A 17,053-nucleotide genomic window follows, 5' to 3' on the forward strand; every position below is an offset into this window, starting at 1 on the left:
CAGATTAAAATCATTTTTTCACAAAGAAACATTCTCCTTTAAACTGCACAGGAAATAAATGTACAGTTCATCTTCCATTTATAGATCAAATTCATGTCTCATGAATGGGTTGTGATGGTTCTCAACCCAACTTTTACATCGGTACGCCTACGGTACAAATTGCATATAATTTGTTTTGCTTGTCCTATTACGATAACATGATTTATAAACAACAGTGTTGTTAGCTGTGATATATGGTAAATTATGTCTTAACAAATGCATGGCCACAGACTTCCACTTTTTTTTAAATTTCTTTTTTGGTTTTAACAATATAAACAAACCATTATCATTTGTCAAACGGTATACTTCATCACAAATCTAATTTCCCTCCATTCCCCTCCTCCCCTCCCCCTCCAAAGACCACGGTTATTCCCCAGTTCTCATCGAGTCAGTTCTCTGGTTTGGGCTGCCAGTGCTGCATGAGGCGCTGTCTGTCGCCCTGGGATGGAGCAGAGGCACTGTTAGTGCTACCCAACAGTGCAATTCCTCGCTGGAGTCCAGCCTCTGTACTTGAATTGTAGTTTCCCATGCTGCAGTCTCAGCAGCTATCCACTTCGTAAGATCTCCCCACCACTGGGCCTCATTCAAACTTCTAGGGCTTTTCCATCCCATGGCTATGCGTCTTTTTGCCGTTATGTATATTAGGTCTCTGAGTTTGTTTAAGGGCTTGTTTTTCCTGCTGCGCCTGTATCTGCCCAGGATACAGGCCATGGGCTCATGCACCTCCACTTCAATGTCCGCATTAGCCACTCTATCCTTCACTTGTGCCCAGAAACCTCTTATCACTGGACAGCCCCAGAACATATGAGTCATTCCCGCCCTGGGCTCGTTGCATTTGGAGCATACCTGGATTTCTGCACCCGTGAACCGCGATATGACTTCTGGTGTGAGGTAAGCCCTGTTGGTGATGTACAGTTGGATGAGCTGTAAGCAGGCATTTCTGGCGATTTCTTTGTGATAATAAGTTATCTCCCCCCAGTATTTATCTTCGAATACAAGGCCTAGTTTGTTTTCCCACTTCCTCCTGCATTTAAGTTCGTTCCTGGTCGTGCCCAGCATCAGGGCTTCGTAGATTTGTGAAGTTTCGTGGCCTCCCTCGGCAGTGTCTAACATTGTTTCTATGCTCTCATTCTCCAAAGCCTGGTTGACAGCCCCCGGTCATCTGTTTCTTATGGCCTGTACCACTGCCCTATGAAGCAAGAACTGCCCTGCCGGAAGACCTGTGGCTTCGCTGAGTTCCATGAATGTTAAGGTCTCTTGTTCTTGAATCAAGTCTCCCAGTGTAGCCACCCCGTAGGGTTCCCACTGGCTGCGTGTTTCCAGTTGCCCCCATGAGTGTTTTGTCATAAGTGCTGCAATGGGGATTTGCGGGGAATACGGATCTGCCGACCCCACTAGTGTGCAGGCCCTTCCCCAAAGTTGGATCCCAAGCTTAGCTAGGTATGGGCTGTGTCTCAGAGCTCCCTCCTCGGCCCAAAGTAAGTCTCTTAATAGCAGTCGGGGCAGGGCTGGTTGGAGGAGGCGGGTATCTGTTGTGTTCTCGTCGGCCATCCATCGCATCACGTGTCTCAGTTGGCTTGCAAGGTAGTATAGCTCAAAGTCGGGAACTTCATTCCTCCCCTCTCATAGGGTCTTGGACACGGATTTCCACTTATGTAAAAGACACTATGAGAAAGAAAGAAAACGCAACTAGAGGAACATTATTGTAATCAATTGTGGTGCTCTGAACAAGTGTCTATACCTATACCACAGTGCTAATCCATTTTGAATGCCATACATCTAAGGCTCTCACAGTAAATGGTTAAACAACTGATGTTCAAGATAGCCATGACACCAAACTTAGTCCAGAGAAAATGAGCTCTTTAGTTTACAACTTAAAAAACAATACCTTAAACTATATGATTTATGATGAAATAGATAAAACTGCAAGAAATTAACTTGGCAACACATATCCTCCTTAGGTCTACCATGGACATTATTTGGAAACATATGGAAACTAAACCACCTCAGTGAATCCACACAATAGTTTTTACTTTAATTAAATAGCCCATGCAGTATGATGAAAGTTCCGACTCACCGTATGCTGGTTGATTCACTATAGCCTACTACAGCATGACAACCCAGAGCTTTAGCATGGGATTTTATCTCTTGCCGGATTTCTGCCCACCAAGCATCTCGCGTTTCTGGTTCATCTGAAAAAAGAATGCCTCAGTTCATTAGACAGATTGAAAGTATCAACGTGTGTGCAAATCATTTATGAAAACCCCTTCCTTTCATCCAGAACACCTTATAATTGATAGATTGGCAAACAAAACATGATTTTTTTAAATAAAAAACAAAGAACATTTCTGAACTTTTAGTCACTGTCTGTACATGTTCCTTGCATAATGGTGATCCAAGAATAGAAGTGGAACACCACATCTGCCGGCCAGCTGAGAAAAAATATGTATACCTTCAAGGTTAGCATGATCATTTCAGATAGATTACATACCTATCAATACTCTTACGACCCGTCCCCTTTCCTCCATAATGTAAGGACGTCCCTTCCTAGGGACAGAAGACAGAACATTTTTCAACAGAAAAACCTTCTTCCCCTTTAAATTTCGAGGCACGACCCTGGGAGCATGTGCTACCTTGACTCCACCCACCGGCGCCACTCCTCAGTCCCCTTTTCCGCGTCGACAGGAATGGGCCGATTTCACCAGCGCTCCTTGGTTTGGTTTTCCCGTGTCTGACCCCCACACCTCTGCTGCCTTGCCTTGACCACGGCTGGGAGGGTTGCACCGTGTGCGTCTCGGACTCCACGTGCACTGAACAACAGGCTAGCCAGTTGAAGGGAACTCTTCAGAGTGTCGCCTCCAGAGGACTTTGTCCAGTAGAGATCGAGGCCCAAGGGAGGGCCGTTATTTTCCATTGCACCCCGTAAGGACGACTCCTCCCCGAGGAAAGGCCCAAGCGGGAAGAACCTCTCGGGTTCTGTTACCAGCAAATGCACTGAGGCTAACCCAGCTACCGGCATTACGGCCGAGGGGTCTCCGGACCCTACCGTTATCAGTGCTGAGGGACTGCAAGGTTCTTTTACCGAGTCTACACCCGAGGGGCTTTGGCCTAGTACTGGTACCATGTCCGAGGGGGCTCCTGCACACAGCACTACCAGCGACAATGCCGAGGGCGGTACGCCTTCCAGGCCTAGACCCAAGGTGCGGGATAGGCCTCATGTTCCAACACCAAGAGTCTTGGGCGAGGCCGTGTCTGGAGGGCCATGCACCACGACTTTGGCACGTGGCACGCAGCCCAACAAAATGGTTGCAGCGCTAGACAACATGGCCACTCGTCCAATGCCACTCCTAGGAACGGAGCAGGCGGGTGAACGAGTTTCAAGGTGGGACTGGTGTCAACCAGGTATGTGGCCTACTGTGTATCCATCAGTAGCGGCGGGCAGGTTCCCCCTGCAGCCCAGACTGAGTGTGCTCTGGCCCCAGCACCCCACAGCCACTCCGTCAGTATCCCCTGCCTCCTGTTCAGCCTCCGAGGTCAGGTTCTTTAAAAGGTTTTTGGAGCTAGTGCGAACCCCTCTAGATGAGTGCCATCCTGAGGGATGCAGTCAGGGACTTGCTCCCTCCGGTCACCCCACTGGCACCTATTGTCATTCCGCCCATTGCTCCGGCACCACAGGCCCCAAACCATCCCCCGCTGCCAGCTCTGTTGAATCCACCCCCAGTTCAGCCAGTTCTGAGCCAATCCCCGCAGCAGCCTCTGGCTCCGGCCTCCACACCGCAGCTCACGGTGCCCAGCTTCCCTCCTTCCGTGGCAGACCAGCCAGACACCCAGGCGTATACAGACGAGGAGGAGGACACAGACACGGCGTCGTCAGCAAAGGCCTTTCACAGCAGGCTTGCAGGTTTGGCAGAATATAAGGGCCTTCCTCATCCCGAGGTAGAGCAGCCCGAGTAGGGGGTCTTGGCAGAGGTCCTCTCCCTAAGATCCCCTACCAAGACGGGTATCCTGATGCAGAAGGATGTTGTCGCTCTGGCCAAGAAGGTTTGGCTCAAGCCACACTCGGCCCAGCCTGTCAATCAGCACCTCGACGCCAAGTACAGACAGATGGAGGGGGATACACTCTTGCTGTCAACGCACCCCCAGCCGTACTCGTCGGCGATCGGTGCAGCGTCACTCTACTCTAAGCCTAAGTCGTCATCCGCCACCTCGTCCTCGGTGCTGCTAAGCAAGGAGGAGAACATCTTGGAGGCATACAGGAAAAAGCTATTATCCAACGTCTACCTGCACCTGCGTCAGGCTAACGCGGATGCCATGTTGGCAGCTGCTAACCAGAGGTTGTGGTGCGAAATAGCAGACTTCCTTCCAGAACTTCTGGTGCAGAGCCAGGCACGCTTCAATGTGGTTCTAGGAGAATCCAGGCTGGTAGCGCAGGACATCAGAGTCCACAGTGGCCTACATCGATACCTCTTGCCGGGCCATCTGCATCACCACGGACATGAGAAGGACGGCCTGGCTTTGGGCTACTAAGTTTAAACCCGGCGTCCAGGATCGCATAATTAGTGACCTCTTCCACTCTACCACCGATGAGGGATTAGACAATAACAGCTTGCAAACTGCGAAGTCTTTATCTATCCTGACGAAGGCCATGCCCAAGCGTACACCCAGTCGCACCAACGCTCCAATAAGGGGCGGGCGTTTGGCGGGTTGAGGGTATTCCAGCAAGGAGGCTGAGACAACCTGACCACTCGCTGAGTCAGCAACAGCGCAAGCAACAAAAAGGGGGCGGGGGGAGCAAGGGCTTCTTCCAGTCCCCCTACTTAGCAGCAGCCTCAGAGAGCAAAAAAGGCATGATGTGTCCCTCCGGGTCCGCTTGTCTCCAGTGGGGGGCAGGCTAGCCTCTCACGTGCATTTTTGGCACCAGAACTTTGCGGACCCATGGATCCTCTCAGTAGTATCCAGGGGTTACCGCCTACCTATACCTCCCTCTCCTCCTTCGTCCCCTCCCACAGGTTGGGACAGCAACTCTGTTGGCGGAGATCCAGTCTCTCGTCGAGAGCCAGGCAGTGGAAGAAGTACCAGCCTCCTAAAGAGGATTAGGCTTCTATTCCAGGATTGGATGTGCTCCGAATCTGAAGGACGCTTACCTACACGTCCCGATTTGGCAGCCCCATCGCTCCTTCTTACGCTTCAGGATCATGGGCTGTCATTTCCAGTACAAGGTGCTACCCTTTGGCCTCAACTCAGCCCCCAGGGTATTCACCAGACTCATGAATGCAGTGGCAGCCCTCATCATGGCCCAGGGCCACCATGTCTACCCATACCTGGACGACTGGCACATCAGAGCGAGATCCCTGGAGGTGGTTGTCCACACCTCCACGCTAATGAGTACGCTCCACGACCTGGGGTCTACCATCAACCTCAAGAAGTCTCAGCTGTAGCCCAGGCAGAGCCTCACCTTCCTGGGCCTCATCTGGGATACGAGCTCCGAGAAGGTATTTCCCTCTGAGGACAAGATTACGGCCATCAAGAGGGCCACTACGTACTTCCTTACCAGACTAGTTACTTCGGCTTGGTGGTACCAGCACTTGCTGGGTATCATGGCAGCGGTCCTCTTGGCCGTGCCACACACAAGGCTCCGGATGAGGAGACCGCAACTCCACTTCGCAGCCTCTTGGAATGAGGAGAAGGGCTGCCAAGCGGAGCTGGTCAGCATATCGCCTTCTCTCCAATCGGACCTCACGTGGTGGTCCAAGGACTGCAATCTGCGGACTGGCAGACCATTCCGGCAGCCGACCATTACTACGGACTCCTCCCTAGAGGGCTGGGAAGCATCTCTGGACAGTCCCAACGTCCACAGAGTCTGGACCCGGCGGGAGCAGGAGTCGCATATCAACTGGCTGGAGCTCAGAGCCATTTGGCTAGCCCTCAGGGACTTCCTCCCGCTCCCGCTCCCGCTCATCAGTGCAGGACCGTCCTGATCCAGACCGACAACTCCACCAGGATGTACTATGTCAACAAGCAGGGGGCGTACCAGTCCCCTCCGCTGTGCAACCTAGCGGTCTGCATGTGGGAATGGGCACTGGAAAACAACATCTACCTCAGGGCCGTCCAACTCCCAGGGAAGGCCAACTTGGAGGCGGACAGACTCAGCAGGCTGGGTACGGACAATTACGAGTATCAATTGAACAACCAAGTGCTGCAGGAGGTCTTTAACGCATGGGGGCATCCTCAGTTGGATCTATTTGCCTCCTGGAGGAACAGGAAGTGCCATCAGTTCGCTTCTTGGAAGAGACTAGGCCCCGGCTCCCTGGGTGACGCCATGCAGATTCAATGGGAGGGCAGGACAGCGTATGCTTTTCCGCCCACACCCCTAATCCCAAGGGTACTCTGCAAGATAAAGGAGGCTTGTCACCTCAGCATCATAGTGATAGCGCATTGGTGGCCGGCAAGACTGTGGTTTTTCCGAATTGCTCAGCCTGTCGGACCAACCACCCATTCACCTTCCGCTGGGCCCAGCACCTCTCGTGTCCCAGCAGGGGTGCAGGGTTCTCCATCCTGCTCCTCAGAAGCTAGCCCTCACAGTGTAGTTCCTGAGCAGATCACCCTCAAGTACCTGAACCCATCTAAGGCTAACGTGGAGATCATCCAGGGTGCTAGGGTCAAGGCCACTAGGAGCCAATATAGGAGCGAATGGAGCAGGTTCTGTCACTGGGCATATTCTAAGGAAATCAACCCCCTGACGTGCACGCTGGACGATGCGCTTTCTTTCTCGGGGGACCCTTGCCCACTCTGGTGTACAGGTGGACACATGTCGCACCTATCTGGCAGCCATAGGAGCCTACAGAAATTCGGGGGAGGAGGTTTTCTCTTCAACCCGATAGTCAGGAAACATCTGGCGGGCCTGTTCAGGCTTTACCAGCCCATCAAAAAGCCACACCCTGTGTGGGACCTCAATGTAGTATTGGTCGCCCTGGCGCACAAAACATTCGAGACAATGGCTTCCGCAGACATCTGGCTGGTCACCATCAAGACAGGTCTGCTAGTAGGTCTCACATTCGCTCGCAGAGTCAGCGAGCTCCAGGCTCTGATGGCTTCAGAACCCTACACCACTTTCCACAGGGATATGGTGGTCCTGCGGACTCACCTAGCTTTCCTACCTAAGGTATCCTCTGTGTTCCATCTAAACGAGGAAATAGTCCTACCTACATTCTTCGCTGACCCCAAAGACTAAGCTCAGAGAGTCTTGCACTATCTGGATGTCAGACGCGCTCTGAAATTCTATCTGGCTAGGACCAAGTGCTTCTGCAAGTTGGATGCACTTTTTGTCACCTTTGGGGGCTCCAAACCCGGTTATCGGGCATCCAAGGCCTCCATAGCAAGGTGGATGGTTGCGGCCATCAAAGAGGCCTGTGAGGGGCAGCGCAAGCCGTTGCCAGCGAACATGCACGCCCATGCTGTCAGGGCCAAGGGCACGGCCATCGTATTACAGCGGCAGGTTCCTTGGCAGGTCATAAGCAGGTCAGCTACCTGGGCCACCCCTTCAGCTTTTTGCAAACACTACCGTTTGGACGCTGGCTCTAAGTCAGACGCAGCCTTTGGACAGGTGGTTCAAAGGAACTTGTTTGCTTAAGGAGGGTCTCCTCTCCACCCTGGGGCTACATTCAGTTGTAATCGCCCATACAGTATGGAGTAAAGGGGATGGGACGTACGAGTAATTACAAGTTACTTACTGTAGTGACTAACATACTCTTAGTCCTTAGTCCCCTTTCCTACATGCGTCCCACCATCCGACCCCCTATTAATACTGGTGTCATTAGGCAATGGTAAATATTGTCTGCGCGTCAATGGGGACTGAGGAGTGGCGCTGGTGGGCGGAGTCAGGGTAGCGCATGCTCCCAGGGCCGAACCCACACCAGTCTCTAAATTTAAAGGGGAAGAAGGATTTTCTGGTGAAAAAGTTCTGTCTCCCGTCCCTAGGAAGAGACGCCCTTACAGTATGGAGGGTTAGTCACTATGGTGAGTAACTTGTAATTTATCAGCATAACACTTTTCAGACACCATATTTGAAGGTAACAAGAATTACCAATTTCCACAATTCATTATTTAGTCATAAAACATGCAAAGCTTATTTTTCCAAAAATGTTCAGAGAACTTACTCATGGTTTTGGCTGGTACTCTAAACCAGGGTTGTCCAACTCCAAGCCTCGAGGGACGGAAACCTGATGGGTTTTCAGGAATTCTCTCATTAATATTCATGAGGCGAAATCTGTAACATTTCAAATGGTATGCAAATTTATTTCATGAATATTAATGAGAGGTCTCCTGAAAAGCTGACATGGTTCTGGCTCTCAGGCCCTGGAGTTGGACAACCCTGCAAATAAATGTAGAGTTAATTGATTTTCTCGGTGTGCATTTTGAAGAGTAAACTACACTACTATTGTTGGCTGCTGAAAAGGCTGGTGCAAAGAGTTTTGGTGAAAAAGGAGAAGTCATATTTTTCTACTCCACCAACCACTCAATCCCACATGACCAGTCTGTATGCACTAATAGATGCAATGAGGATGGTCTAACAGAAATTATCAGGGCCCAGAAAGCTGGCATGGCTCTACAAGACTGCAGTACAAACGGGGGGCACCTGGCTCTTCCCTGATCCTCTCAGGTATTCTACGGTTGCCATGACACCCTTCTATACAAAAAGCTAGGAGGTGACGACCGCGTTCATATCTGCCCACGGCAATCGGATGAGCGCAGACCCTTGCATCAACAGCATGTCCACAAGTGGAGGCAAGGATAAAAAGTCTCCCCCATCGCCCAGCAGGGCAGGAGTCCAACCTTTACGCGCATGTATATAATAGGAATAAATCATCCGCCTGCGTACGCTTACACGCAGCTCACTGCCACTATTAAAATCAATAGAGCGGCCACTTTCTTCATCGCAGCTGCACCCCGGACACCATAATTGCAGTAGATGCATTGGGCAACTGTAGACCAACTTTTGAACAGTGGGGGGCTAGAATTGATGCTATCACATGTAGTTTTTCAGACAAAACAGCCCATGTAGCCAAACTGGGAATACGCACGGATACCCCTAAACGTGGATAACCAGCCGGTACCCATAGAGATTCTCATAGGCCTCAGGCCGCTTACCAGTGGGGTACGCACTACATCTGGTTCCCAACACGCTGAGTGAATTTATTATTACTACATAGGAGGGAACGCACTGAATGAAGGCCATTTTGTTAATTCTTTGTAGATCTTCCAGATTGACAACAGGGGGATTGTCACGCCGATGGCATACTTGAATCATTGAACACACATGCTACAGCATTAAGGCACAGTAAGCGTGCTGTAGCAGAGCAGCTGCATGCCTCTGTAGGAAACCCTGCCCCCCCTAAGCCCCATATGTGACACATGCAATTGTGCCAATACCACAGCATGTGTTTGAGAGAAGATACCCATTGAGACAACCCTACCAAATGTATCCCCGAAGCAATGACAACGTAAGGGAGGCACTCCCTGAAGGAATATGAAAAAGAGCAGAGAAAGAAGCTAGTGACATCACAAGAGACATATACGACGTACCAAGACACTGACTGAAGAGGATCCTATAGAAATTAATGACTAAGTAAAGAACCAAGTGAACTTTTAAATATGAAAAACAAGATTACACGTGCACGAAGTGCTGCAGAAAATCAACCGTTCAATAATTGTACAGCAAGTAGATTAAGTCATCACAGAAGATGGCTATACGTAGTGAATAGAATGCAGGCAAAGCTTCCATTGTATAGAAGCTGGACATCAGTATCATGAAGCCAGGACCCATGAAGAGGGAAGGGAAAACTGTTGTAGCCAGAATAAGCAGAGCCGTGGAGCTGCATGGCGAGGTTGTCAGGCCAGGAGTCAACAATGAATCAGCCAAGGCCAGCTATCCATTCTCGAAAGGAGCAAATGTGCAAAGGATGAATCATCCCTTGTTAAGGTGCAAAAAAAAAAGTTCCAAGGATTACTTATTTAAAGCATTTAAAACCCTCAAAATGGACCAAATCGTGGTCTCCTGCCATGTGAGCCAAGGATGAAAATAGAGTTCGGACTTGAGTTACAGAACACGATAGTGAGTGCTCTCACTCCCATGTATACTAAAGATAAGTATACTTTTGCAAGGCCAAGTTCAAAGACGGTCTTCATAGCAGAAGGCATGGGCAATGAGAGATGCTGGGCTAATTGGGTAGGGAGATAGTGTCATGCCCCATCTCCTTGCATCTGGGTCTGGCTTACATGCTAAGTAAACTGAATGTTCGAGACATGGAACAAGCGTGCCAACCAATTTTATTAGTCCATATAACAAAAGACCTTATAGTTTGAAAACCAATGAGAAACCGTGTATCTATTGTTTCTGAAGATGACATGTTTTCGAGGTAGACATATGGGTTTGGGTACGTTTGCTGTGTGCAAATTGTCCGCTGCAATTTGACCAAAAAAAAAGAAAAACTATTGGACGCTTACCCTATTAGATAATTTAATAAGGTTTGCAGTATTCAAAATTGTAACAAATGTAATTCGGAAAACACAACTTTTACTTATGTGCATAAATTAAGCTTACTGTTCTTAATTTGCTCGGTGTTCGGGTGAAAATAAAAACGGTTGTGGATGCGATGCAGAAAATCGCTAGGTTTCATGTTCAGAAAGTAGGCAATGATTGCAGCAGCATTAGAGGAAAGGCCATAGCGAAAGTATCTCGTGAGATTTCGAGGAATAACAAACAGTCCCGCATAGGCGTTGAAATGGTCACAAAATCATTACTGAGGAGAAACTGATCACACTTGTGTGACAAACATTGTGAAATTCTAATGTGTGTTTGTGCGGTGAACAACGAGGCGAGTTATCAACAGAGAAAATGAAAGGTGGGTGTGAGGTGTAATGGGAAAGAAATAAAAAAAATTATAAGCATGGAATTTCGAACAATTATAATAAATAAGCACAATAAGATGTGTTGATTGATAGAATGTGAAGAGGGCCCTTCAGTGTAGACAATGTATGTCTACTAAGCGGCATGTTTTACATTTGTATTTTAAAGCATACAAACTGTACCCCTATAATTTTGCCACATTAACGTGTAATGGACAATATAATATGAATGAAAGGAAATGGAAATTTGAATATGTGTAAAGAAAAATGAGCAATATTGATATGAAAACAGTATGTAGATCTAATATAGAGTAGCAAATGAGAACACATTTAAGAAAGATTAGCAAATGAGGAAAAACTTGACAGGTATATTTAATAATCTAATAAAATATGTTAATTTGTTTAGGTGCTGAACATCATGGAAAAGGCAGTATATATTATATCTGAGAGGAAAGGAACAGTTGTCGAGAAATAGCTATGTTTATAATCTGGAAATATTTAAGGGCGATAAGAAATAGTGGAAATGCACTGAATATGGAAAGATAAACTGTAGAGGCAGAGCCATAACGAATGGACAATACATTGAAAACACAAAAAAATTATACACATGCACCAAATATTGCAAAAATTCAAGTAAAAGAGAAGATTGTTGAATTAAAAAAAAGGCTAAATTAGAGGATGTTCAAGTGGACAATTGGTACACCGTTTATTAGGAGAGATTCCTCTGCATTTGGCTGGCGTAATGCAGCGCAAGAACTTGCTTAAAAAACGAGTGCTATACCAAAGAAATTTAGAATGTAAATTCCCAACCGTCCCAAAAAAAGTACAGAAGTGGAAATACCAGCAAACCTCCAGGTAACTCTGCAGGGAGAATGGTTCTTGTACTATGATAGCCAGAAATTATAAAACAGATTTATTAGCTTTGCAACCAAACAAAATTTGTCTCGACTAGCAAAAAGCAAAAACTGGATGTTGGACGGTACATTCAAGAGCTGCCCAAACCTTTCGTAGAAATGTACAGTGTGCATGGAGAGATCAACAATGAAGACCACCAGGGGGCGCAGAAGCATCGGAAGCCTGACCCGGCGTCTCCCCTTCTTAGGCTGAATCTAACCATTTGAAAACATAATAAACTACAATTTCTTCCTCCCACTCAGCACGTTCCTGCTTCTGAACATATCTAGAATTCCTGGACAAAATCTTTAAAAAAACCGCAACCCTGTTCGACACGAATGCAGCTTGAAAATTCTGCACCATCCCTGCCTCGTGTGCGGCAAGATGGCGATCTCTCCTTAATGCTCATGAGACCGTTCCTCTACCTTCCACAACTCACCTCTGGATCAAGAGTCTACTCTTTTGGGTCATCGACGACCTCCTCACAGTTGGCGTTTCTAGCGCCCGAACTGAAGACCTGACTGCGGCCTCCTATCTAGCAACCTTGTCTGGTCTCTGAAACCGGGAGTGACTGGGTCCTGCCACCATCGACCCGTGGCAGCGCTGCCCGACGGCCACTGGATCACCTTACTGAGCCGTGCTCTTCTCGCTTGCTACTGCTTGCCCCTCCTTCTTCGCTCCTTCCCGACAGCAAGGCCGCACTGCGATCGCTGTTGCTGGGCTCTCAGAGGGGGCGGCGCCCCCACTCTCACAGCATCCACCCGCCTCCTCCCTCGCTTACACCCACAGCAGTGACCGCCACTACTGACACAGCCTCTGTTTTCGGGTGCTCAGCTGCCTTCTTCTCTATGACGACTGCGGCTCCACCCGATCCACCCATTGGAGCCCTCCTCCTTCACTCCTTGCCCACAGCGAGGCCTTCACTACTGCTGCTGTTCCCGAGCTCTTCAGAAGCGCCATCATCGACCGGTGATGGCGCTGCCCGGCAGCCACTGGATCACCTTACAGTGCTGCTCTCTTCTCGCATGCAACTGCGTTTGCCTCCTTCCTCGCTCCTTGCCCACAGCAAGGCTGCACTGTGACCGCTGTTGCTGGGCTCTTCGAGGGTGCAGCGCCCCCACTCTCACAGCACCAATCCTCCTCCCTAGCTCACACCCACAGCGGTGACTGCCAGTGCTTACGCGGTCTCTTGACTGGGCTATTAGGTGACTGCGGCTCCACCTGACCCATTCATTAGAGCCCCCCTTCTTCGCTCCTTGCCCACAGTGAGGCCTTCACAACTGCTGCTATTCCCGAGCTCTTCAGAGGTGCGGTGCCCACCTCTCGCACAGCCTCCTTCCTCCACTCCTGCAGCTATAGCCACCAGGACTGGCACAGCCTCTGGACCGAGCTGTTCGCCAGCTCAAAGTGGCTCCACACCTCTGCCTTAACTGAAGCTTCCTCAGTGTGCTCCCTCAACACTACGGCGTCTTCCATCACCTCCAGTAAGGAGTCCCTGCTTTGAGGCACATCCCTCAGCGTTTCTCTGCACCCCTTTTTTCCCCTCGCCTCCTCAGCCGACGCCTTCATCATCACGGCATCCTCTGTTGCCTCCTGAAAGAAAGCCCGGTATTGAAGCATATCCATCGCCGTTTCACTGCCCCCTTCTTCCCTCACCTTATCTTCGAGAGTCTCTCAGACTGGTACCTCATACCCTACAGCTCTGTTTCACTCCCTCTGATCTAATCCACTACAACCTGGTTCCTTCTGCCGACGCAACCCTTATCTGCCTGGACTGTGCCTCAGCCCCTGTTTCCTTGGAACGCTCCCCCGCACATCTGGCTGCCCTGACCCCCAGAGACGCTCTCCTGCATTTCTTAAAACACTTAACTTTCAAATCTCCACTTTGTTCAATTAACTGTTGTTACTACTACTCCCACTGTACTACCCCCATAAAGCCGTTACACTCTCACCGCCTGTGAACACAGTATCCCATTTACTACATGTCTGCCCACACCACTCCACTCCTGTTGTCCTGGCATGCGTTATATCTTCCACCAGCCTCACCCTTTTCTCCCCTCCACCCCCCGCTTTGCTGCCTTCCCCTCCACCAAGTCTCTCTGCCTTATCATCATGACTATCTCCTCTTTTAACTTTCCTTCACCCCCCCTAGCCCCTCCTGGCCCAACGCCCTAACACCTCAATTCGACATCACAACCTCATCTATCCACAAATAACGAACACTTCCAACACCATTGACGTCGCCTTGTGGAATGCTAGATCTCTCTGTAACAAAACTGCTGCTGTCCTGGACTTATTCCTACGTCTGAACCTCCATTTCCTCTGTATTACCGAAACCTGGATCACCCCACAACACTTATGTTCATGCATCTCTCACTTCCTCCTCATCTTCCTTCGCCCATGTCCCTCGACCTAAAGTCCGTGGAGGTGGCATTGGTCTTCTCTTTCATCCCAAATGCCTTACTACTCCCTGTCCCACTCCTCTTCCAGTCCTTCCCCCCTTTGAGTTTATGTACAAAATGTTCAACTCCATGCATGCCATATCTTTTCTCATTATTTACCGTCCTCCTGGCTCTCTTGGATCCTTCTACGAGGATATTGACCACTTCCTTGGCCTCATCTCCACCAGTCCCACACCTCTAATTGTTCGTGGCGACTTTAACCTCCATCTCTCCACTAATCCCCCAACTTCTCCTCTCCTATCCATACGTGACCTCCTACCTTCCCCACTCACACACCTCTCTGGCTCCACTCTCAACCTTATCTTTACCTCTTTTTTCTCTGCCTCATCGATATCCACCCTACCAAACTATCCGACCACTCTTTACTTTCCTTCAACCTCACCCCTCTTACACTTCCTCTTCTCTTCCCCCTCACCCTCCACCTCTTTCTCCCTTCGTAAATGTAACCCTTCTCTTTTTATGCCACCCGCTCCTCTCCCCTCCCCCTCTCTTTCATTTCTCCTCTCTCTCGGCTAATGAGGCTTCTTCCACCTTATCCTCTTCCCTCACTTCCAATCTTGACATGCTTTACCCTCTCTCTCCCTTTCACTATTCGCGCAAACCTGCCCAACCATGGCATTCTCCTCACCTTTCTTCCATGCACCGCCTCCTCAGACACCTGGCTTAAACACCCCTCCCCTACTAACCAATCCACTTACTTCTCCTACCATACCCTCTATGACAACCGACCTTCTCCACTCTCAATCTTCTCACCCTCGCCGAATCTTCCAAACTCTGACTCGCCTTCTCTCTCCCCCTACGCCAGATTATTCTAATGCCTCTCCTCTCTCAACCACCGATCTTGCAAATTTCTTTTCTGCTAAAGTCCTCACTCTACGTCAGGACATTCTTCGCTCCCCTTCCTACTCTCCCCCAGCACATTTTCCCTCCACCCCATCCTCTACCATGTCCTCCTTCACTTTGTTACTCAATATGAGGTTTCCCTCCTCCTGTATAAAACTCACCCTGCCGCTGCTCCCTCTGATCCCATTCCTACCTCTAGCATTCCTCTATCATTCCTCAAATGTACCCCCTCCTTATACCTTACCCTACCTCCTTCTTCAACACTTGTCTAGCTACCTCTACCTTTCCTTCATCCTTCAAGCACGCAACCATCATCCCTATCCTGAAAAAGCCCTAAGACAATCCCCACTTGGCTTCCAATTTTCATCCCATTTCTCTTTTACCCTTCCTGTTTAAACTCCTTGAACACACGTCTATTCTCAACTCTCCTCCTTCGTCTCCAACCTCTCTCTTCTCCCCTCTACCCAATCTGGATTTCTCCCTAACCACTCCACTGAAACTGCTCTCACCTCTGTACTCAACTCCCTCCTTTCTGCTCGATACTTTAAGCACTCCTCGATTCTCATTCTTCTTGACCTCTCAGCTGCCTTTGACACTGTTGATCACCCTCTACTCCTTGACTCTCTATCATCCTTTGGCCTTAAAGACTGCGGCCTTAACTGGTTTACCTCCTATCTTTCCAATCGTACCTTTGCTGTCTCCTGGGTTCGTAACACCTCCCCCACCTACTCTCAAAACTACGGTGTCCCACAAGGATCCGTCCTCGGCCCCTTTCTCTTCTCACTCTACACTTCTCTCCTAGCTCCAATCATCTCTTCCTTTGGTGTCTCTCACCACTTCTATGCCGATGACACCCAACATTTTCTCTCCTTCTCTTCCTTCACCCCTGACATCCATCTTAAGCTCTCTTCCTGCCTCTCTGCTATCAAATCCTGGATGTCCTCCCACTTTCTTACCTTAAATACTGACAAAACTGAAATCCTATTCTTTCCCGCAAACACTCTCCAACCCCCCTCCCCACCTCCCTCTTTCCTTTGTCCTCCTTCCTAGCTCCTGATCTCCTCCCATGCCCGCAATCTTGGCCTACACATCGACTCTAACCTCTCGCTTACTCACCACATCTCTCTCACCTCCCGTTCCTGTCGCTTCCACCTCTATAACATCTGCAAAATGAACCCTTCCTTACCTTTCACGCCACTAAACTCCTAATTTCCTCCCTAATCTTCTCTAGACTTTTCTACTGCTCTGCTCTCCTTTTCGGTCTCCCTTCTTGACATCTAACCCCCCCTTAAATCCATCTATCACTCTGCCATCCATTCTCTCTGCCTTCTCTCTCTTCACAATTCCATCTCTTCCTCTCCCACTTCTCTGGGCTGGCTCTCCTTTCATTCCCAACTCAAATTCAACTTCCTCTGTCTTGTCTTTAAATCTCTCTACGGTCTTGCTCCTCCCTACCTTTCCTCCGTCCTCACTTACTACTCTCCTTCTCGCCCACTTCGCTCTGCCAATCACTTCCTGCTCACTCTTCCTCCTGTAGCCTGCGCTCCTTCCCGTTTCCGCTCCTTCCAACTTCTTGCTCCTTTCCACTGGAACCGTCTCCCTATCCGCTACATCACCTCCTACTCCTCCTGCCTTACTTCTTTAAAATCTCACCTTTTTCAAGCTCCATCCTAACACCTCTCTACTATCCTCTCTCGCTACTGTCCTATACTACACGTTAACCCATAATTCTCATGTAAATTGTTCTGTATACTGTTATCAGTTACTTGATTCATGATATGTTATGTAATGCTTGCAATGTATTCTCTGTTTCCTGTAAAGCGCTTTGGCTTAAAGCGCTGTATGAAATGTAATAAATACAAATACAAACTGTTTCCACATAGTAATCCGAGAAAATGGGGAAAAACTAC

At 49.1% G+C, this 17,053-nt stretch overlaps 1 protein-coding gene across 7 annotated transcripts in view; it reads right to left on the minus strand.

Moving 5' to 3' along the window:
- C2CD5 (C2 calcium dependent domain containing 5) overlaps window positions 1-17,053 on the minus strand; it is a 2,654,621-nt gene that overhangs the window by 1,678,159 nt on the left and 959,409 nt on the right. For all 7 annotated transcript variants that reach the window (XM_069628452.1, XM_069628454.1, XM_069628457.1 and 4 more), the window contains one exon: window positions 2,117-2,231. In XM_069628452.1, the coding sequence (XP_069484553.1) occupies window positions 2,117-2,231 (115 nt within the window). The remainder of the gene's footprint in view (window positions 1-2,116; window positions 2,232-17,053) is intronic.

Source organism: Ambystoma mexicanum, chromosome 12, assembly GCF_040938575.1.
Source record: "Ambystoma mexicanum isolate Mex_15411 chromosome 12, UKY_AmexF1_1, whole genome shotgun sequence".
NCBI lineage: Eukaryota > Metazoa > Chordata > Amphibia > Caudata > Ambystomatidae > Ambystoma > Ambystoma mexicanum.